Consider the following 22,453-nt stretch of genomic DNA (forward strand, 5'->3'; position numbering starts at 1 on the left):
CCGTATATAGTCATACGTGCTTATGGAAAAGAACTTGCATGACATCTTTTGTCCTACCCTACCGTGGTAGCGGCGTCCTAACGGAAACTAAGGGATATTAAGGCCTCCTTTTAATAGAGAACCGGAACAAAGCATTAGCACATAGTGAATACATGAACTCCTCAAACTATGGTCATCACCGGGAGTGGTCCCGATTATTGTCACTTTGGGGTTGCTGGATCATAACTCATAGTAAGTGACTATAGACTTGCAAGATAAGATCAAGAACTCACATATATTCATGAAAACATAATAGGTTCAGATCTGAAATCATGGCACTCGGGCCCTAGTGACAAGCATTAAGCATACCAAAGTCATAGCAACATCAATCTTAGAACATAGTGGATACTAGGGATCAAACCCTAACAAAACTAACTCGATTACATGATAAATCTCATCGAACCCATCACCGTCCAGCAAGCCTACGATGGCATTACTCACGCATGGCGATGAGCATCATGAAATATGTGATGGAGGATGGTTGATGATGATGACGACGATGAATCCCCCTATCCGGAGCCCCGAACGGACTCCAGATCAGCCCTCCCGAGAGGTTTTAGGGCTTGGCGGCGGCTCCGTATCATAAAACGCGATGATTTCTTCTCTCTGATTTTTCTCTCTCCAAAAGCAGATATATAGAGTTGGAGTTGGCGTCGGAGGGCATCCAGGGGTCCCACGAGGTAGGGGGCGCGCCCTAGAGGGGGGGGGCCCCACCCTCGTGGACAGGGTGTGGGCCCCCTGGTCTTCATCTTTGGCGAGGATTTTATTTTTATTTTTTCTAAGATGTTCCGTGGAGTTTCAGGTCATTCCGAGAATATTTGTTTTCTGCACATAAAACAACACCATGGCAATTTTGCTGAAAACAGCGTCAGTCCGGGTTAGTTCCATTCAAATCATACAAGTTAGAGTCCAAAACAAGGGCAAAAGTGTTTGGAAAAGTAGATACGACGGAGACGTATCAAGTTCTATAATGAAAAATTCTCACTAGTAATATATGAAAGTGACAAAATAGGAGACTCTCTATATGAAGAACATGGTGCTACTTTGAAGCACAAGTGTGGAAAAGGATAGTAACATTGTCCCTTCTCTCTTTTTCTCTCATTTTTTATTTTGGTCTCTTTGGCCTCCTTTTATTTTAAGTCTGGAGTTTCATCCCGACTTGTGGGGGAATCATAGCCTCCATCATCCTTTCCTCACATGGGGCAATGCTCTAATAATTATGATCATCACACTTTTATTTACTTACAACTCAAGAATTACAACTCGATACTAGAACAAAGATATGACTCTATATGAATGCCTCATGCATATGAACGCGATATGACAATGATGGTATGTGTCATAATAAAATGGAACGATGAAAGTTGCATGGCAATATTTCTCGGAATGGCTATGAAATGCCATAATAGGTAGGTATGATGGATGTTTTGAGTAAGATATAAGGTGCCTTATGTGTGAAAGAGTGTATCATATCACGGGATTTGGATGCACCGGTGAAGTTTGCACCAACTCTCAAGGTGAGAAAGGGCAATGCACTGTACCGAAGAGGCTAGCAATGATGGAAGAGTGAGAGTGTGTATAATCCATGGAGTTGACATTAGTCATAAATAACTCACATACTTATTGCAAAATTTTATTAGCCATTGAAACAAAGTACTAATACGCATGCTCCTAGGAGGATAGATTGATAGGAAAAGACCATCGCTCGTCCCCGACCGCCACTCATAAGGAAGACAATCAAAAATAAATCATGCTCCAACTTCATCACATAACTAGAGATCATGCGTGCATGCTTCAGGAATCATAAACCTTAACACAAATATTCTTACTAATCCCCAATTACCAACTAGCATGACTCTAATATCACCATCTTTATATCTCAAAACAAATGCAAGGAATCAAACTTCTCGTATATTCAGTGATTTTCATGAAAGTTTTTATTATATCCGTCTTGAATACCCATCATATTAGGACCAAATTCATAACCTAAGAAAATTTCCATACTATTTATAAGACTCTCAAAATAATATAAGTGAAGAATGACATTTCATCAATTTCTTGAAAATAGGACCACCGTCGTGCTCTAAAAATATATAAGTGAAGCACTAGAGTGACTACCTAGCTCAAAAGATATAAGTGAAGCACATAGAGTATTCTAATAAATTCATGATTAATGTGTGTCCTTCTCAAAAGGTGTGTATAGCAAGGATGATTGTGTCAAACTAAAAAGCAAAGACTCATATAATACTAGACGCTCCAAGCAAAACACATATCATGTGGTGAATAAAAATATAGCCTCAAGTAATTTTACCGATGGATTGAAGACAAAAGAGGGGATGCCATATGAGGCATCCCCAAGCTTAGATGCTTGGTTGTCCTTGAATATTACCTTGGGGTGCCTTGGGTATCCCCAAGCTTAGGGTCCTGCCACTCCTTATACCGTAGTCCATCAAAACTTCACAACACAAAACTCAACAGAAAACTTCTGAGATCCGTTAGTGAAACAAAGCAAATAACACTTTTAGGTACTGTTTTAAACTCATTCCATTTTTATATTGGTATTATATCTATTGTATTCTTACTTCTCCATGGTTCATACCCCCCTGATACTACCCATAGATTCATCAAAATAAGCAAACAACACAATGAAAACAGAATCTGTAAAAAATGGAATAGTCTATAGTAATCTGGACTTTAGCCCAACATCTGTAACTCCACAAATTATGAAAAATAGGATAACAGAGGCAATTTTTATATCAATCTTGTGTAAAAAAACCAGATTTTTATCACGCTCCAGTGAATTTTAACAATTCTGCTACTAGATGCAAAAGTTTTTGTTTTTCAGCAAAATCAAATCAACTATCACCTAAGATCATCGCAAAGGTCTTACTTGGTTCAAACACTAATTAAAACACTAAAACGCAATTATTATAGAAGTAATATTGCATATTCTCATAAAAACAGAAAATAAAAACATTGGGTTGTCTCGCAACAAGCGCTTTTCTTTAAAGCATTTTAGCTAGGCGTTCATAATTTTAATGATGCTCACATGAAAGACGAAAAATTGAAGCACAAAGAGAGCATCATATAGCATGTGAAAAAGAAGTTTAAATCTAACATACTTCCTATGCATAGGCATTTTATAGGGAAAATATTTATCAAGACAAGCAAAAACTAGCATATGCAAGGAAGAAGAAAGAAACAGTAGCAATCTCAACACAACGAGAGGTGATTTAGTAACATGAAAATTTCTACGACCATATTTTCCTCTCTCACAATAATTACATGTAGGATCATAATCAAATTCAACAATATAGCTATCATATAAAATTTTCTCTTCATGATCTACATGCATAAAAGTTTTATAATCTTCCAAGATACTGGGATTAACATCAACTAAAGTCATGACCTCTTCAAACCCACTTTATAAAAAAAATCATAAGATTGAACACTCTCCAAATATGTGGATTTATTTTTAGCTAGAGTTGACACTCTTCCAAACCCACTTTCAATATTATCGCAAAAATATTCATCATGAGGCTTAAATAAATTTTCAAAATCATAAGCATTATCACCCCAATCATGATCATTGCAATAAGTAGTGGACATAGCAAAATTAGCATCCCCAAGCTTGGGGTTTTGCATATTTTTAGCACAATTGACATTAATAGAATTTATAATAACATCATTGCAATCATGCTTTTCATTCAAGGAGCTATCGTGAATCACTTCGTAAATTCCCTCTTTTAGCACTTCATCACAATTTCCAAATTCATGAATTTCAAGAAAAACTTCATAAAGATGATCTAGTGCACTCAACTCACTAGCAATTGGTTCATCATAGTTGGATATTTTAAAAATATTAGCAACTGGATGAGGATCCATAAACTTTTTGCATTCTGATTTGGAATAAATATGCAACTATGCCAAGCGAACAAGCAAACAAACCAAGTAAGACATAAAGGCAAATATTTTTGTACTTTTTTGAAAACGTTTTAGAAGTGGGGGAGATGAAAACGAGAGGCAAATGGCAAATAATGTAAATGCAAGAGATGAGAGTTTATGATATGTACTTGGTAGGCTTGATGTAGATCCTCCCCAACAACGGTGCCAGAAATTCTTCCTGGTACTTCTTGAGCTTGCGTTGGATTTTCCCTTGAAGAGGAAAGGGTGATGCAGCAAAGTAGAGATAATTATTTCCCTTAGTTAAGAACCAAGGTATCAATCCAGTAGGAGGAACACACAAGTCTCCAATGATAGCACCTGCACAAACAAACAAATACTTGCACCCAACGCGATAAAGGAGTTGTTAATCCATTCACAGTTACTTGCAAGGATGATATATGATAGAGATATGTATAAAAGATAAATAAAAGTAAATAAATTTCAGCAAGGTATTTTTGGGTTTTTTGTTTTATAGATCTGAAAATAATATAATAAAAGACCCGGGGACCATAGGTTTCACTAGAGGCTTCTCTCTTGTAGAAAGCATACGGTGGGTAAACAAATTACCGTTGAGCAATTGATAGAAAAGCGCATAGTTATGACGATATCTAAGCAATGATCAGGAATATAGGCATCACGTCCATGACAAGTAGACTGAAACGAGTCTGCATCTACTACTATTACTCCACACATCGACCGCTATCCAGCATGCATCTAGTGTATTAAGTTAACAAGAATGGAGTAACGCCTTAAGCAAGATGACATGATGTAGAGGGAGAGATCTAATCAATATGGTAAAAACCCCATCTTTTTATCCTTAATGACAACAATACAATACGTGCCTCGCTACCCCTTCTGTCACTGGGTGAGGACACCGCAAGATTGAACCCAAACAAAGCACATCTCCCATTGCAAGAAATATCAACCTAGTTGGCCAAACCAAATCAATAGATCAAAGAGAAATAAAAAGCTATCTTAATCATGCATAAAAGATTTCAGAGAAGACTCAAATAATATTCATATATAATCTGATCATAAATCCACAATTCATCGGATCTCCACAAACGCACTACAAAAGAAGATTACATAGAATAGATCTCCAAGAACATCGAGGAGAACATTGTATTGAAGATCAAAAATTGAGAAGAAGCCATCTAGATACTAGCTATGGACCCTTAGGTCTGTGGTAAACTACTCACACATCATCGGAAGGGCAACAAGATTGGTGTAGGCCCTTCGTGATCGAATCCCCCTCCATCAAAGTGCCGGAAAAGGCCCCAAGATGGGATCTCACGAGAACAGAAGCTTGCGGCGGCGAAAAGTATTTTTTTGTTTGCCCTTTGGTATACGAGGAATATTTGGGTATTTATACAGCCGGACTTAGGGTTAGGGGAGTCCCGGGCGGCCCACAATCCTGGGGGGAGCCCCCCTAGGGCGCGCCTCTAGGGCTTGTGGCCCTCTCACTACTAGGGAAAAGCCTAGCAGTAGAGCGGGTATTGTAGCGACCCGACCTCAGACGGTCAAGTCTCTGTGTTTAAGTGTCATCCCTGGATCGGTATTGCTGATACACACAGTACTCGAGGATTTATAACAGAGTTCAATCACACCCTCATTACATCGAGTGTCTCAAAAAGAGTACTTATTACAATAATATGGCTGAAGGCCATCTAAAATAAGATAACTGCGAAAGCATCAAAGATAAATCAGTCCATCCAACTCCACGGCAAAAGTGAGTACACGACAACGACCTAGCGCACCTTACTCTTAGTCTGAAAATTCTGCAACATAATACGTTGCTGCCGTGTAGGTCAGCACATGGAATATGCTGGCAAGATAACACTAAAGAGCAATGAACAAATAACAGCTATCACTACATGCATATATGGCTGGTGGAGGCTCTATGGTTATTATTTGCGTAAAGCTAGTTTTTCCCTACAACAAAGGAATATGTTTTAATTAACTAAAAAGTTGGTTGAAATTATTGAGAAGGTACCCCCAACTCAATCCCAAATTAACATGAACACCCAACAAGTTTTATTAAGTAAAGTGATGAGATCAACATGATAATTCAAGTACCAGATACTAAAGATGTCCATAACTGGTGATGCGGCTAACCATGATTAGTTTCTACACTCTGCAGAGGTTTGCGCACTTTTCCCCACAAGACTCGATCTCCTCCGTTGAATTTCTCGCACTACATGATGTTTGAGAAACGGATGATCGAGACGTTGTCTTTCTGAGGAGGTAAAACGGATGACAGAAGCACTCAAGCATAAGATGCAAAGGTAAAACCAAGATAAAAGATCTAAACAGAAAGTTCAAGTGTAGAGCTTCGATTTTCAAAAAGAATCAATCAAATCGGAGCTACGAAACTCAAACTACGATCAAAAGAAGTTCAAATACAAATCTGCTTGAAACCAAATTTTAAATTTTCAAAATCATGTTCAAGTTGTTTATCTGGACAGAGGGGAACAAGACGAAGATTTTGGCATTGGTTTCACTAGATTTGGATAAACGAGTAAAAAGTAGTGAGGGTTTGAAGATCATGGACTAATCTATAAGAAAACTATTCATGGATGCTTGGGGAAGGGGGCGGCTTGAGCGGGCGGCGGTGGTGGCTAAGGCGGCGAGACGGCTCGGTGGGGAGAAGAGGTCGGGCCTCAGCCCTATTTAAAGGGGTCAGGGTGCTTGGGGAAGGGGGCGAGCGGCAGGGTGGAGGAGTCCGCCCGGGATTTACCAATTTTGAAAATTCAAAAATGGAATTCTATGAAAACCTCTAACTCTCTCAAATGGTCCTTGAGTTGCTTAAGGTCTCTAGAATCAAAATATCCAAATAAAACCAATTCAAAATGCAAGAATCGTGGATGCATATGATGACCTAATGATTAACATCCAAATTGAAAATTGGGATGTTACAAACCTACCCCCCTATGATGAATCTCGCCCTCGAGATTTGCGTTGGCTAGCAAATAGGTGTGGTGGTCTTTCCATAGGTCTTCTTCTCGCTCCCAGGTGGCTTCTTCCTCGGTATAGTGGCTCACCTGAACTTTGCAAAACTTGATGACCTTGCTGCGTGTACCTCGGCTGGAAAACTCAAGAATATTGACAGGTTTCTCCTTGTAGGTTAGGTCACTTTCCAACTGAATTGCTTCCAGGGGCACGGTATCTCTCAGAGGAATATCGGCCATCTCAGCATGGCACTTCTTCAACTAGGAAACGTGAAAACATCATGAACTCCTGACAATCCTTCGGGTAATTCCAACTTGTAGGCCACTTCACCCATACGTTCCATAACTCGGTATGGTCCTACAATCTTGGGGCTAACATTCCTTTAACTCCAAATCGTTTATCTCCTCAAAGTGGTGACACATGAAGATATAGTATGTCTCTGACTTCATAGGCTACCTCCTTGCTTTTAGTGTCAGCATAACTCTTCTGCCTGGACTGAGCTACCTTCAGTCTATCGCGAATCAAATTAACCTTCTCTTTAGAATCTCTGATCAAATCTGGTCTGAAACACTGAGGGTCTCCAACTTCATCCCATATCAATGGTGTCCTGCACCTCCTTCCATACAGAGCTTTGAAAGGGGCCATTTTCAAGCTAGCATGGTAGTTGTTGTATGAGAACTCTGCATAAGGCAAATTATCATCCCAACTAGATCCATAATCTAGCGCACAAGCTCTGAACATGTCCTCCAAAATATGATTGACTCTCTCGGTCTGTCCATCTGTCTACAGATGAAAGGCTATACTGAACTCTAGCCTAGTACCCAAAGTTTCGTGCAACTGATTCCAAAACTTCAAGGTAAACTGTGTTCCACTATCTGATACGATGGTCCTCGGAACTCCATGCAGACATACGATCCTGGTCATATATATCTTGGTCAACTTCACGCTCGTACAGGTGGCTTTCACGGGGATAAAGTGAGCCACCTTGGTCAAGCGATCAACTACTACCCAAATAGAGGCATACCCTGATCGTGTCCTAGGTAACCCGGTGATGAAATCCATGCCAAGCTTATCCCACTTCCATTCGGGTATCGTCATAGGCTGAAGTAGTCCTGCTGGCTTCTAATGCTCAGCCTTGACTCTCTGACAGACGTCGCATACTGCTACATACTCGGTAATATCCTTCTTCATACCTGTCCACCAGAAACGTTCCTTTCAAATCCAAATACATCTTTGTGTTTCCTGGGTGAATCGAGTATGGCGAATCATGAGCTTCCTGAAGAATTAACTTCCTGATCTCTGGGTCATTGGGCACATAAATACGATCCTCAAACCATAAAGTTTCGTGCTCATCCTCACGAAAACCTTTGGCTTTTCCTTTACTCATCTTTTCCTTTATCTCTGCAATCTCCTTATCAGTCTTCTGGGCTTCTCGAATCTTTCCCAACAATGTGGATTGGACCTCGAATGCTGCTACAAAACCTCTCGGAACTATCTCCAATCGAAGTTCCTTGAGATCTTTGGCTAACTCTTGAGGTAATCCTCCAGTTAAGAGAGTATTGACATAACTCTTGCGGCTTAAAGCGTCTGCTACAACATTGGCCTTTCCTGGATGATAATGTAGCTTCATATCATAATCCTTTATGAGCTCCAACCATCTCCTTTGCCTAAGATTCAACTCCTTCTGCGTGAAAATATACTTCAAACTCTTATGATCCATGTATACATCACAACGGTTTCCAATGAGAAAATGTCTCCAAGTCTTGAGTGCATGCACTACGGCTGCTAACTCCAAATCATGCGTGGCATAGTTCAACTCATGAGGTTGAAGTTGTCGTGAGGCATATGAAGCAGCTCTTCCGTCTTGCATAATTACACGTCCAAGTCCCTGGCGAGAAGCGTCGCAATATACTTGGAAGTCCTTGCATATATCCAGGAGAATTAGTACCGGGGTTGTAACCAAACATTTCTTCAACTCTTGAAAACTGGCCTCACATTCTCCGGTCCATTTGAACTTGGTGTCCTTCTTCAATAACTCCGTCATGGGCTTCGCAATCTTGGAAAAATTCTCAATGAATCTCCGGTAATATCCTGCGAGTCCAAGAAAACTACGTATCTCCCCAACTGAGGTGGGTGCCAACCACTCTGTGACAGACTGAACCTTAGTAGGGCCTACTGCTATACCTTCTCCAGATATAACATGTCCGAGAAATCCAACTTCCTTCAACCAAAACTCACATTTTCTGAACTTGGCATATAGCTGATGTTCCCTGAGCTTCTCGAGAACTAAGCGCAAATGTTCCTTGTGTTCTTCTTCATTCTTCGAGTACACCAATATATCCTCAATGAACACCACAACAAACTTATCCAAGAACTCCATGAACACTTTATTCATCATACTCATAAAATAGGCAGGGGCGTTAGTCAATCCAAATGACATGACCGTTTACTCATACAGCCTGTACCTTGTGGTAAATGCTGTCTTAGGTACATCCTGTTCTCGGATCTTCAGCTGGTGGTATCCTGATCGAAGATCGATTTTGGAGAATACTTTAGCTTCCTGTAGCTGGTCAAACAAATCAATGATCATTGGTAGTGGGTACTTGTTCTTGATCGTCACTCCATTCAATGCACGATAATCAACAACCATTCTCAAAGATCCATCCTTCTTCTCCACTAAGAGCACTGGGCTCCCCACGGTGATGAACTTGGTCGAATATAACCTTTCTCCAATAACTCCTGGATCTGCTTCTTAATTTCCTCGAGATCATTTGCGGGCATCTGAGATGGTCTCTTCGATATTGGTCCGGTGCCTAGTAACAGCTCTATCAAAAATTATATATCTCGATCGGGTGGCATGCATGGTAATTCCTCTGGAAATACATCAGGATAATCCTTCGCAACTGGTACTTCCTCCTGAACAACTCCCGAGAGTGAATTCACTTGAGTCCTTCTTGGCGCATGCCTAGACACGTACTTGATCCGTTTACCCTCTGGAGTGGTGAGGAGAATTGACTTACTAGCACAATCGATATTTCCCCATACATCGATAACCAATCCATGTCTAGTATCACATCCAATCCTTGTGACTCCAAAGTTATTAGGTCTCGGGGGGAAACATGCCTACCTATGGTTAATGGCAACTGAAAACATCCTCTGCTAGCCATATACTCTGCTCCAGGTGAGCTTACTAACATAGGTGTCTTAAGGGCTATGGTGGGCAACTTAAACTTATCCACAAATCCCCTTGATATGTATGAATGCAATGCACCAGTGTCACAAAGGACAATAGCAGTAAATGACTTAATCAAAAACTTACCAATAACTGCATCGGGCTGCTCCTCAACTTCCTCCACGTTGACGTGGTTCACCTACCCTCTGGTGAAAGGGTTGAGCTTATTTCCAGAGCTTCCATTACCATTACCATTCTTTAGCTCAGAACAATCATTAGCGTAGTGTCCAGTCTTCCCGCACTTGAAACAGGTAACAAGGCTCAGATCCTTCTTGGCAGGCGTTGCTGGGTTGGAACGGCTCTGACTGTTGCGTCCTCCATTCCCATTTCCATTCTTAGGGCCATTGTGGTTATGTGAACTTCTTCCATTGTGGGAATGGCCTCCATGGTTATGATGGGTATGTCCTCCCGAGTTCGGGGTAAAATGAGGCTTCTGCTGAGCTCCAGAATTGTACTTCCCCTGTCCATACTTCTGTTTGCGGCTCTCTCTCTCTGTTGCTGCTTGCCTTCAATCATGAGAGCCCTATCTACCAGCTCCTGGTAGTTGGTGAATGTTGCCACCATTAACTGCATACTCAGCTCATCATTCATCCCTTCCATAAACTTCTCCTGTTTTGCGGCATCTGTGGCCACATCATCTAGGGCGTAGCAAGCTAACTTACTGAACTCATCCACGTACTGTGCCACACTATGATTTCCCTGGCATAAGTTGCGAAACTCACGCTTTTCATACTCATAGCTCCAGTTGAGACATGTGCAGTGCGAAATGCTTGATGAAACTGATCCCAAGTGACATTTGCCACGGGGAAAGTGGAAGTGTAGTTCTCCCACCATGAGGCTGTGGGTCCATCCAGTTGATGTGCAGCAAAGCGCACCTTCTCAGCATCTGTGCAACCTGCGGTGGTTAGCTCCCTTCCAATCTTTCGGAGCCAGTCATCAGCAACAATTGGCTCGGTGCTACTAGAGAACATCGGCAGATTCATCCTTAGAAAATAGGCTAAGTTGTCAACTCGAGGTGGTGGCGGTGGGTTGTTGTTATTGTTGTTATTGTTGCCTTGGTTCTGGACTAGCAACTGCATCAAGGCATTCTGTTGTTGGATCAACTGAGTGAGCTCCGATGGGAAGACGAATGCGGGGTCACGTCTCGGAGGCATCTGATAGGTTTAGAGGGGTGAGAACAGAATAGAGTGAGGTCTAAAGAGAAATCACTACCCATATGCACATGAGACAAACACATTCATGTCACACCACTCAATTCAAACAAGATTCATACAATCAACCTAAGCTACCATGAAAAAATCTCATGGACTATTACTATATACATGGAAGTACTCTAATGGTAATATGGTGGTCGACTAGAAATTTTGATCGGTGGAAGACTCCATGATGTCTGCTCCAGCTTCGTCTTCATAATCATCACTGTCCTCATCATTGCTGTCGGGGTCGGAGTCTGTGTCATCTGTTATGATGTAGTCTTCAGAACGGATGTCCTCTTCAGGTTCGGGATCACCCATGAATATGCCTAGCTTCTTCTTCAGGTCTTCATTCTTCTCCAGTAGTGCATCAATTTCCTCTTCATATCCATCCCGTGTAGACTTGAGTTCCTCTTCTAGCTCCATGTTCCGGGTCATCACCTTCTTCATGTCTATCATATTGGCGCACATTTGGTTCTCCTGACGACGAATGTGCTGATTTAACTCCTGGATGTAGGCTGCAATAGATTTATCCCTTCCTGGTGCAAATCATCTCCCATTGCTCATCTCGGCGTCCACATATCTGGTAAATGGTGTCCTTAAGATCCTTGTTGTACACCTCGCCGATGCGTCCAATGGCGATGTGGGGGGCCATGCTCCTTCCTAGACTACAGGTTGGTGCATCAAAGGAAAACTCGATGGGCTCGGTAACTGGCGCGAACGTCCTTCCTGGAACATGAACTCGAATCATCCAGCGCTCCTCTTATGGTAAAGTGGCGGTGTAGGTTCCGGTGAAGCTTGGTATGCCGATGCTCAGGTACCTAGTGTTGGGGAACGTAGTAATTTCAAAAAACATTCCTACGCACACGCAAGATCATGGTGATGCATAGCAACGAGAGGGGAGAGTGTTGTCCATGTACCCTCGTAGACCGAAAGCGGAAGCGTTAGCACAACGCAGTTGATGTAGTCGTACGTCTTCACGATCCGACCGATCAAGTACCAAATGTACGGCACCTCCGAGTTCAGCACACGTTCAGCCCGATGACGTCCCTCGAACTCTGATCCAGCCGAGTGTTGAGGGAGAGTTTCGCCAGCACGACGGCGTGGTGACGATGATGATGTTCTACCAACGCAGGGCTTCGCCTAAGCACCGCTACAGTATTATCGAGGTGGGCTATGGTGGAGGGGGGCACCGCACACGGCTAAAAGATCAAACGATCAATTGTTGTGTCTCTGGGGTGCCCCCTGTCCCCGTATATAAAGGAGCAAGGGGGGTGTGGCCGGCCTAGAGAGGGGCGCACCAGGAGGAGTCCTACCCCCCTTTCCTTGTTGGACTAGGAGGGAGAGAGGGGAAAGAAGTGGAGGAGAAGAAGGAAGGGGGGGCGCCGCCCCCTTCTCCTTGTCCTATTCGGAGTAGGGGGGAGGGGGTGCGGCCCATACCCTGGCCGCCTCTCCTCTCTTTCCACCAAGGCCCACTAAGGCCCATTAAGTCCCCGGGGGGTTCCGGTAACTTCCCGGTACTCCGGTAAAATCCCAATTTCACCCGGAACACTTCCGATATCCAAACATAGGCTTCCAATACATCAATCTTCATGTCTCGACCATTTCAAGACTCCTCGTCATGTCCGTGATCACATCCAGGACTCCGAACAACCTTCGGTACATCAAAACATATAAACTCATAATATAACTGTCATCGAAATGTTAAGCGTGCGGACCCTACGGGTTCGAGAACTATGTAGACATGACCGAGACACGTCTCCTGTCAATAACCAATAGCGGAACCTGGATGCTCATATTGGCTCCCACATATTCTACGAAGATCTTTATCGGTCAAACCGCATAAGAACATACGTTGTTCCCTTTGTCATTGGTATGTTACTTGCCCGAGATTCAATCGTCGGTATCTCAATACCTAGTTCAATCTCGTTACCGGCAAGTCTATTTACTCGTTCCTTAATACATCTTCCCGCAACTAACTCATTAGTTGCAATGCTTGCAAGGCTTATAGTGATGTGCATTACCGAGTGGGCCCAGAGATACCTCTCCGACAATCAGAGTGACAAATCCTAATCTCGAAATACGCCAACCCAACAAGTACCTTCGGAGACACCTGTAGAGCACCTTTATAATCACACAATTGCGTTGTGACGTTTGGTGGCACACAAAATGTTCCTCTGGTAAACGGGAGTTGCATAATCTCATAGTCACAGGAACATGTATAAGTCATGAAGAAAGCAATAGCAACAAACTAAACGATCAAGTGCTAAGCTAACAGAATGGGTCAATTCAATCACATCATTCTCCTAATGATGTGATCCCGTTAATCAAATGACAACTCATGTCTATGGTTAGGAAACATAACCATCTTTGATCAACGAGCTGGTCAAGTAGAGGCATACTAGTGACACTTTGTTTGTCTATGTATTCACACGTGTATTATGTTTCCGGTTAATACAATTCTAGCATGAATAATAAACATTTATCATGATATAAGGAAATAAATAATAACTTTATTATTGCCTCTAGGGCATATTTCCTTCAGTCTCCCACTTGCACTAGAGTCAATAATCTAGTTCACATCGCCATGTGATTTAATACCAATAGTTCACATCACCATGTGATTAACACCCATCAGGCCCGTCGATGAGGGGGAGCGAGGTGAGTGATCGCACAGGGCCCCCAAAATCGTGGGCCCCCCATCGAGAGAAAAAAACCTTCGTACATTTTCCTCTTCATCACTTGCCTCGTGAGTACAGCATTCTGCGCTAATTGCCATATACTTGACAGAGAAGGATTTGTTGAGAGTGTTGTATTGTATTTGTATTGCACCCAGCCATGTCCCGCGTTCAAGTTTTGCCGGAGACATCCACGCATGTCCACTTGGGTGGGTCTCCACGCCTGTCATCCTGGACGAAAAAGGATTGGTGGAGGGTGCTGCCTAATTTCTAGCTGATCGCTCAAGGCCTACCATGCGCCCCCTGCGAGATTGGATGGAGAAGAATTAACGGAGCTGCAAAGAACATGACAAGATGAAGGATGATCTTGACCTAATCTATTTTTTGTTAGACTGGTAAATTTGACCTAATCTAAAAAGAGAAGGGGATTGTGACGTTGGCAATGAAAGGATAGAAGGGGTTTTTTTAGGGAAGGATTGAAGGGGTTTTGTTCTGTAGTGAGATTGGCTCCGAAGGTGATATGTAGGCAGATCAGATGGTTGCGATCTGATAATTATTAAAGGGACCACCATATTAAGGGTTAGATGTTTCTAATTTTTGTGGGAATTTAGGCTACTCCCTCCATTTTTGTATACAAGGCCACAAACTTGGATTACAGGTATCAATGTAAAATTTAATGTCTGCTTTACAAGTCAATTTTTTTTCTTGTCTACTAGGATCATTAATACTCCGCATGCATGCAAAAAAACTGAGTGAAGAAAGTAGCTGACTGTCATTATGACTGTATGCATACAAGTATTAAGCAGGTTGTTAGTACGAGAAAATATCATTAATTTTGTCTCGATTACTATTCGTGGCCTTATATAGATGCAAAATGTATATTCCATAGTGGCCTTGTATATAAAAATGGAGGGAGTATTTCTCTTTTTTCTGGTTTGCCCATCAAATACTTTTTATATATAATAGATTAGATAGATAACACTATAATCCTAGGCACCGCAAGCCTAATAACTTACCCACAAACAGTATGCTAACATTGACCCGGAAGAAAAAAAAGTTGTTGAAACATACCCCAATAACTTCGGTATACAAAGCATATTAATTTACACACCATAATTTACGCACAAACAGTATGGTAACATTATCCCGGAAGGAAAAAAAGTTGTTGAAACATGTCCCAATAATTTCGGTGTAGAAAGCATGTTAATTTACACACCGTAAACCCGTAAACTTACGCACAAACACAATGGTAAATTCGAGCCAGGGAAAAAGTTGTTAAAAACATACCTCTGGTAACTTCTGTTTAAATAGTAAGGTAAATTACGCACGCAAAGTTAATAACTCACATACACAAAAACCAGGCTAACTTCTGTGCCGGGAAACAAATGGTTGAAAACATACCCCGTAATGTTTGTCTAAATAGCATGGTGATATACACATCGCATACCAAACAACTTAGACACAAATACCGCGGTAACTTTGACTTGAGAATTTTTTATTAAAAAAGATACCCGTTAACTTATGTGTAATAGCATTAGAATTGACGCACCATAGAGCATATAACCCACGTACAAACAGAATGGTAACATTTGACCGATGAAAAAAATTTGTTGAAAACATACCCTCTATAATTTATGTGTAAATAGCATGGAAATATATGCAACGTAGACCTGATACCGTATAACAAATATCTCTACTTCTATTGTCTGAGTTGGTAAATAGCATCCACGGTTTATTTTCATCCCATCATTTTTGCTGGGTTTTTTTCGTCTCCCTTCCCACGTCGCGCGGAAAAAAACCCAGGGAATAGCCCCCATCGCACCGCACGCCAACGGGATCCAGGTCCCCTCAATCTATTCGCTATGTCCATCGTCAAGCACGCCTCAGCCGCCATCGCGGATCCCATCGCGGTGCTGCCACCGAGGTCCGCAATCGCCGCCGTCGAGGTCCGAAAGGGGCCGCTGCCGCCTTCATTCTAGACCGGAGGTCTGCGCCATACCTTAGGGCAGGGCGGTTCAAACCCCTGGATCGTGATCGTCGATCACGCCGCCGCCGGCATCGTGGAGCTCTCCTCCGCCCATCATCTTGCTCCTCCGCCAGCCTCCGAGATCGCCGCCGCCGCTACCACCAGTTCGCTCGCACGCCGTCGCCATCACCCCGCCTGTATGCCGCCGCCATTACCCTTCGCCGCTGCTCGGGTGTGGCGCTCATGCGTCATGGCCGCCATGGCATCCATGGCCGACAGGAGAGGACCCTCGGCCTCGGTTGTGGCCGCTTGCACGGGACATGGGGAAGGTGAGGCAAATCCACACGTGGTCCTCCAGTAAATCCGGGCCATGGCCTACCTGAACCTGTTGCATCTCTTTCCTCTCTGTCTGCAGTCTCTTGGAATGGTGTGCGGCAGCTTCGACGCAAGACCATGGCTGGAGGTGCGGCCATCGGTGGGATGAGGTCGGCCAAGGTGGACAACACCTGGGCACCGGATCTACCACAGAAACCTTCTCAAGTATGATTTCTTCCCCCATTTTGCTTGTATAGTTAATTGTTCGTCCTCGTATCCTGACTTTCCGGCTGAGTGAGTCATGGAGTTTGTGGGTTGTCCAATTGGCCATACCCTGAGTTGGTCTAATTTTTGTTCCATAGGTTGTATTTGGGTGTGCATGTGCTATAAGTATTTACTGGCCAGAATAGTAAGAATTGATGTAACCGTAGAGCCTAGAATCTCACTCCCTTCAAGGCCGCTTTCTTCTTCTCCTTACCATGTTTGGTTTACTGAGAAATTCCCCAAACACTCTTTATATAGTGAATCTATTTATTATATGAGAAATTGGTCATGCAATCTAAGTAGTGAAATATTCTATCTTATAAATATATGGAATATTTCTTCTAGAGAAATCAAGCTTTTTTTTGGATCTAGGTATTTCTTTTGTTCATGCATAAAACCTCATCACTGACTATATATTTGATCTTTGCACAAAACCTTATCAACAGAATCTACAATATAGAAGTACAGAAGTTGATGCAAATGTATGGAGCATGGTCACCACTCTCACATTTGGTCAGTGGTTACTGCGACCTGTACGTACATCTCTTTCATTCATTGAACCACTCTTTCTTGACACATATGCAGTTCTACACCTTCTCATATCCAAACGATGACTCCTTGTAGTGGGATGAGAGGATATTATATCTAAGCGTGTGAGGGAGGACCAAGATAGGCTAGAATTGTTTTCCTTTTAATTCGGGTTCCTGTTGCCTCATGATGATATTAGCTGACTGATGAAAAGTGGACGTTGTAAGAGACTGATGAAAGGGTTGTTTCTGTCTCACAAAGCAAGGAATTTTTTATCTGTCCCAGTATCCTGACCCACCATTTGCATTTTACTTACACATGCTCTAGAAATTACACAGTACATAGCTCAAAATTATACTACTGAACTGCTGCTGATATTACTGGGTTCAATTTTGCAGTGTCCTTACTCCGAAAACAACATCTGGCATCGATGATTATTGTTGCCTCTAGAGATGGTCAGATTTTGAAGGCTCTGTACTCGAAATCATATGGGGATTTCTTGTTGTTGCATCCAGGTGCTGGAATTCCTCGCAGTGGAGTGAAACAATTGTGTATGCGCATGCAGCAGCACGGTGAGCACTTGTAATTATTGCAAGACTTATTTTCTGAAAGTTGAAGAGAGGTACTAAGCAAGTTAATCATGGCCCTACCAACATGCTTGGTGATTTGGATTTTTTTGGGAGGTTAGTACAACATCGCGATCACCCTAATTGGGATGATTAAATATTCATGATCCTTTAAAGTTTACAGGATACTACAATCCTTATTTTTTACTAAACACTTTAGTTCAGTCACAAAATTACACACTAAATTGTGAGGGTTTCAGAAATTTGTAGTACTTATCACGTTTTGGAAAACTGGAAGTGGATCATCAGTAGGGATTTTCTTGAGGTACTTCCATGAATTAACAGATGCTAATTTTTTCTCTTGATTGTTTTTTTGTGTAAGAAATTCGTGACCTTATATATTGTGGATACATTGAGTTTTGCGGGTAACCTGAATTACTATTTTCCCCCTTTCCCAGCTCTTTGTTATGAGTTAATATTGGGTACATCCGTCGTTGAAGTATAAAGCAAAGAAAGCACACAACCGCTTCTGAAGCCTTCTTATATTTTCGGAGCCTTACCGAGTCGGTTCAGTCACATAATGATACACCACTGTCAGGGGATGAGGCAGGGGAGGGGTGCCGTTATTGCATACAAGACATGACTTAGACTACAAGAAGCACTTAGGAAGAATGAGCGCCTTTTAGGCCAGGTCATATTCAAACAACAATTTCATATCATGCTCTCGCCACTGCATTCAGCTGTAGGAGTGCATAAAGGCTTTCTCAGGTTAGTTCTGACAAAAAATTGGCAGAAAAACATTTTGACACATTTAACTGATTTCTTGATTTTGGTGGCAGCATGAAACCAAGACACATGATATACTGGTAAAACAGTTAGGGTGTGATGATTCATGAACAAGAAAATTGGTTGAATCGTTTAAGGAGCGAGAACAACAATTATGTGCTGAAAAATTATTTCTAATGGTTGCTTCACTCTTGGTTCAGGGATTCTTGCACATTCCCAAAGTAGCAACTTGTCAAGGTGATGTTCCTGTCTTGTTTATGCTAGATATAGCTGTTTATTTGTGACATCAAACAGTTTACAACATTAGAGATTTTTACAACATGTGGTAGTTGCTCTTTCACAATTTTCTCAAGAAGAAATTTGTTGTCATTTTTAATCATTTGTAATTTATAGTTTATTTGAATATTAAAAAAGGTAGACATCTAATTTTCCATCATGTTTTTTTACGCACAATTTATTTATCTCCTTTCTAATGAGTAAATGGTTAATACTGAAGACTCCTTTTGTGAATTAAGGATCATTCGTAGTAGGTATGACTATATAGCTTTCATGTACAGTGGCGCCTCCCTTGAGTTGGAGAATATTTATAATTCATCAACATGCAGCTATAGCAATGACCAAAACAGTTTTGCCTGCAAAACTTTCATCCTTTCCATGTTCTGGTTAGTACTGGTGTTTCATCTTATAAAAAGTATACATATATTTTCTTTGCTACAAAAAAATTAGATCCGTCACAAAAACATGTTACTTCAATAGCAGTTATTTTTTCAACTGAAATCAACTTTGCTTACCGGGCGCTAGCTATCCCCGAGAACAGATTTGCACTCTGATTATACTCGAGCAGTGATATCACGCAATGGTTTTGTCCCCCCCCCCCCCCCCCCCCCCTGCATTTTACTTCTCCTTTCTTGATTATGTTCTTAAACAATGACTAGATATGTCCATGGATAAAGTTATCTGATGTACATGAGGATCATAAAGTTATATGTTCACCAAAATATGTATACCCCCCCCCCCCCCCCCCCCCCCCCGTTTTCCTGATCTGGGTGTGTTGTAGGTTGTTGTCAATCAACGTGCCTGGACGGACTTGTATGGTACAAGGCCATTAGGTAGCATGTAAACGAGACTTCTTCATTTGATGTTGTTGAGGCAATCAACTTAGTTGAGGACCCGTTAGGCTTGCCTGATAAAGAGCACATCAGTGATTATTTTGTTTTTCCATTGTTTGCATTGCAGGGTTCGGTTAGGAACAAAATTCAATATATATATATATATATATATATATATATATATATATATATGCAGATGTACTGAAGAAAAGCATATGAAGTTACAGAAGTGGATTATTCTCTATCGTGAACAAAACATTATTTGCTTCCCCAGCTCTGATTAAATCATCGGTGCGTGGATTCACTTAACTCGCTTAGATTATCTGTAGTTGACCCTCCAATTAGCTACATAAAACTTTTTTATTGTAAAATATTTACTTCCTTCTAAAGCAATTAATGTAAGTTGTTCTTACTATATTATCCTCTGTTTTTCTCAGTATTTCAGAGACCGCCATGTGAGTTCAAGATTACTTGTGTAGAGGTAATTGTCAGAATTAGCCTCCTGAGTTTACTTGTTTCTATTTGTTGATGTATAAAAGGTGTTGATTTTACCGATTACAATACGAACACTAATAAAATGATGATTTGGTCGAAGTTTTTGTGTCCTATGGAATTAAACATGTATATATCTCTGTATAGTTTTATACTATAAATTTTGGCACTCCAATTAAAAAATGAAGTACTTGACAATTATGTGTGATTTATAGTTCTTACTATATTATCCGGCAGTTTTTCTTAGTATTTCAGAGAGCGCCATGTGAGTTCAAGATTACTTGTCTAGAGGTAATTGTCAGAATTAGCCGCCTGAGTTTGCGCGTTTCTATTTGTTGAAGTATAAAAGGTGTTGATTTTACTGATTGCAATATGAACACTAAAAAAATGATGATTCGTTCGAAGTTTCCGTGTCCTATGAAATTGAAGATGTATATATCTGTATAATTTTATACTATAAATTTTGGTGCTCCAGTTAAAAAATGAAGTACTTGACAATTATGTGTGATGTTTCAAGCAAAATTGAGATTAGTAAATATTTTTCCGCAAAAGAAAAGCATGAATGACTTGGAAACTATGAGATTTCGTATGAGATGAAACACCAGATTTGCGGATATTTTTCCTAAAGAGCTAAACCATAGTAGATTTACTAAATTGAAATAATGGCATGCACAATGTGGTGCTATATCAAATAGCTTTTGCTTTTGACAAAAGCAACAAAAAATTGGGGTCTTACCATACAAAAAGGTAAAAGCCGTAATGTGCATGAGAATGACATGTTCTAGACAGGATTGACGGTAAAATGTGAGAATAGCGACACAAACTTCAGATTTCTATGATGTGTTTGTATTTGAATTAAAATGATAGCAGAATAACTGAAATTGTTCTATGCTTGCACACCACCACCGCCATTTACATGCACTTACACATAGATGGGTACCACAACCTTCCTAGCCATTCAAGCACAACTTTTAGCCGACTGCATGCCCACTGCACGATCTGGTTTGCCTAGGTTGTTTGATTCCCTGTCGAAAAAGCGCACCCACATGCACTCACACATGGATGTGTACCACAACCCTACTAAAAGACTAGGCTAAAACTACTACACATTTATTGTACACTATGACGAAAATAATCCAAAACTTAACATTGACCACATAGGTTATCCTGGCTGGCTTAGCCACTGCTACTAACCATTCAACTAGGGCGAAGCTAGGTGTCAGTCGGCTAGCCCAACTTTAGACCGGCCGCACCCCCCTTCCCATGATATGGTCTACCTTGGACGTTTGATCTGGATTGATCCCTTCTTCAACCTTGCACATGTCTATCCCTATCAAAAAAGTGTGGAAAGAGAGATAAAGAAGCAGCAACACCCTCGCCCCGCGAGCATCGTCGCTCGCCTGTCATTCTCCCCAACCACGGGAAGTTAGGGAAAAGCTAGGATTGGTGCGCTCACGGTCGTGCAGAAGCGACGACTGGCTTGCCAACATGAGGTCGGGGGAAGGGAGAGACCATGGAGGTGCAAGTCAAAGATGAAGAGACACTAAGGCAAACATAGGAAGGAGATGGAAGGAGTAAGAAAAAGCCATGGCCGTGGGGATAAGAATGAGTGGCTCACACCATTAGTACTAGGGATAAGGTTGGTGAAAAAGAAAGGAAACATCGGTGGTGTGTGGGGCCACATGAAACGAGGGTGGTGTGACCGGTCGATCGATTTGAATCGTTTTGCGTTCAACTACTGGTTGCTTGGTTTCAGCAACACTTTTTTGAGTGCCAATAACATATTATTGTGTTTGATAGTATAATGTATGTTAGATTGAGAAAAATGTGTGTTAGCTAAGATGTGCATTGTTCTCTGTTATTTTAGCTCCTGTCATTCTACTTTTTTTAAAAGCCCGTGGCAACACACGGGCGTTCTACTAGTTATGGTAACTTTTGACTGGCAAACGTTGTTGAAAACATACGGATGACAATAAATGTGTAAGTACCATGATACCAATGACAAATACTGTGATAATATTGTTGACCCAGGAAAAAGTTGTTGAACACATATCCTCATAACTTATGTGTACATAGCATGACAATGTACACACCGCAAGGGTGGTAACTAACACACAAACACCGCAGTAAATTTAACCCAAGACAATAGAAGTAGTTGAAAACATACCCCTGGTAACTTCTTTGAGAAACACAGTACATATACCACTAGTAGAAAACAGGGCTTTGGTCCAGGCCGGGTCAGCCCATTAGTCCCGGTTCAGTCCAGAACCGGGACCAATGTGGGCATTGGTTCCGGTTCGTGAGCCATTGGTCCCGGTTGGTGGGATGAACCGGGACCAATGGGCCTCGCTCCTGGCTCACCACCATTGGTCCCGGTTGGTGGCTTGAACC

At 41.7% G+C, this 22,453-nt stretch overlaps 1 protein-coding gene across 1 annotated transcript; it reads left to right on the forward strand.

Moving 5' to 3' along the window:
- Nucleotides 1-15,888: 15,888 nt before the first annotated feature.
- Nucleotides 15,889-18,865, forward strand: LOC147961679 (uncharacterized). Its single transcript, XM_087537195.1, has 5 exons — nucleotides 15,889-16,331; nucleotides 16,418-16,542; nucleotides 17,028-17,114; nucleotides 17,508-18,443; nucleotides 18,515-18,865. The coding sequence occupies exons 1-4, from the start codon at nucleotides 16,202-16,204 to the stop codon at nucleotides 17,541-17,543; spliced, it is 378 nt and encodes a 125-aa protein (XP_087393321.1). The 5' UTR covers nucleotides 15,889-16,201; the 3' UTR covers nucleotides 17,544-18,443; nucleotides 18,515-18,865.
- Nucleotides 18,866-22,453: the final 3,588 nt, after the last annotated feature.

This window comes from Triticum urartu, chromosome 7A, assembly GCF_056163025.1.
Source record: "Triticum urartu cultivar PI428250 chromosome 7A, HENAU_Tu73, whole genome shotgun sequence".
In the NCBI taxonomy this organism is placed as follows: Eukaryota; Viridiplantae; Streptophyta; class Magnoliopsida; order Poales; family Poaceae; genus Triticum; species Triticum urartu.